Source organism: Poecilia reticulata, linkage group LG2, assembly GCF_000633615.1.
Source record: "Poecilia reticulata strain Guanapo linkage group LG2, Guppy_female_1.0+MT, whole genome shotgun sequence".
Classification (NCBI taxonomy): domain Eukaryota; kingdom Metazoa; phylum Chordata; class Actinopteri; order Cyprinodontiformes; family Poeciliidae; genus Poecilia; species Poecilia reticulata.
In genome coordinates this window covers 20,868,314-20,870,220 of record NC_024332.1, presented here as the reverse complement: position 1 = coordinate 20,870,220, position 1,907 = coordinate 20,868,314, and the positions used below count along the sequence as shown (strand labels likewise).

The window sequence follows — 1,907 nt, the reverse complement described above, 5'->3', positions numbered from 1 at the left end:
GATCAGATCAGATCAGATCAACATGTTGGAGCAAAATAAAACACAAAGCAGATTTTAAAGAATAAAACTGAGATAAAAAATGTATCAGGACTCTGAACAGTTCCTCTGAATCCAGCTGGAGTTTGAAAAGGTGAAATAAACTGTGAGGTGGTGACCTTTGACCTGCCTCCAAACGATTTCTGGACAAATKAATCATAACGACTTAGTTMATCAGTTTTATCATTTGATTTATTTAAACTCAGAACTAAAAATGTGAGATGAACTGGAAACACAGAAGCTGCTGCTGCAGGTTATCAGGTCTTAGATTTWATTTTTCCTTTTCTTGTAGATCTGACAGGTTCTKGATCAAACTGGATCAAACCTTCAAACCCAGAAACAAAATGGAGTTTAAAATAAATACATTTTGTTAATATGATTGTATTTCACTGGATATACTTTCAAGTGATGTTTGGTGCTTAAAATCCAAAAACCCTGTAAGAATTATTATTATTATTATTATTATTATTATTATTAATAATTCTTTAGATCCACATGGTTTCTGTTGTATGGAACGAAAATGTTTTTCCATGTTTTTAACTTTAATAAAAATCAGTTTGGTTTTGATCTGAAACGATAAACTTTACCATTTAACATGTTTTATGGTCACGTTGCTCCATGTTCTGTCTGAGCGAACAGAATAAAACTCCCAGAGTTCCCTGCAGCGGCGCCAGGCTTTACCTTTATAAGGCAGCCTTGAGCGAGAGGAGACGCATCCTCACATTGGTATGTCCTGACGACAGGGAGGACTGGAGACACTCAGGTCGGCTGGAAACCACCAGAGAGACTCAGAGAGCGCTAGCCCTGTTAGCTTCCTTCAACGATTTATTGATCATTAAACAGAAACTATTCAGTATCTGATCAGCCGTTAATCTGAAGCATGAAGATGGAAAATAAACCTGAAATTCTGCTGTAATGTGGAAAAAATGGGAGGCTTTCTGTAGGAAGTGACRAGTAGTTTGGTGGTTTAATGTTAAATGAATAAAACCTGCTGAGATGTGCCTCATATCATCTGGTTCATGTTTTCCTCTGGAGTCTTTCGGACCGCAGGAGGAGCTGCAGCGGGCCGATTTGGCCCCCAGGCCTCCAGTTTGGCCTGAATGTGAGGAAGAGGAGAGGCAATGAACAGCTGATGTCATCAGGAGGCTGGAGGCGGGGCAGAGGGGTAAGTAGAAATACCCCGAGGCGGTTCGTCCGTCTCAGACCTCCAGCTGCAGCGCCTCCATCATGGCCTCTTTCTCCTCCTCTGCCCGCTCCGCCTCCTCCTACCGCCGCACCTTCGGCCACGGCTCCTATGCCTCGCCGTCCCTCAACCGCTCCTTCATGGGCCCCGCCGCCGCCGGAGGGGCCCACGTGACCTCCAGAGTGTACGAGGTGACCCGCAGTGCTGCCTCGCCGGCCTACCGCCTGTCTGCCGGGTCCCTGGGGGCCGCGGGGTCCCTGGGGGCCACCCGGGTGTCGGCAGGGCGCTACGGCGGCCTGGGGGAGACGCTGGACTTCAGCCTGGCAGACGCTCTGAACCAGGAGTTCCTCGCCACACGGACCAACGAGAAAGCGGAGTTGCAGCACCTGAACGACCGCTTCGCCAGCTACATCGAGAAGGTCCGCTTCCTGGAAACGCAGAACCAGGCGTTGGTTCTGGAGGTCCAGCGGCTCCGGGACCGGGAGACGCCACGTATCGCCGACCTCTACCAGGACGAGATGAACGAGCTGAGACGRCAGGTGGAGGTCCTGACCAATCACAGAGCCCGGCTGGAGGTGGAGAGGGACAACCTGGTCGACGACCTGGACAAGGTCAAGATGAGGTAGGACCAGGGGTCAGGGAGGAGGACCAGGGGTCAGAGGTCAGAGAGGAGGACCAGGGGTCAGAG

The 1,907-nt window shown here is 49.4% G+C and overlaps 1 protein-coding gene across 1 annotated transcript in view; it reads left to right on the top strand.

Moving 5' to 3' along the window:
* The first annotated feature begins 1,096 nt into the window (after positions 1 to 1,096).
* LOC103456733 (desmin-like) overlaps positions 1,097 to 1,907 on the top strand; it is a 5,975-nt gene continuing 5,164 nt past the window's right edge. Inside the window, exon 1 of the mRNA XM_008396446.2 lies at positions 1,097 to 1,841. Within this exon, the coding sequence (XP_008394668.1) occupies positions 1,264 to 1,841 (578 nt within the window). The 5' untranslated portion in view covers positions 1,097 to 1,263. The remainder of the gene's footprint in view (positions 1,842 to 1,907) is intronic.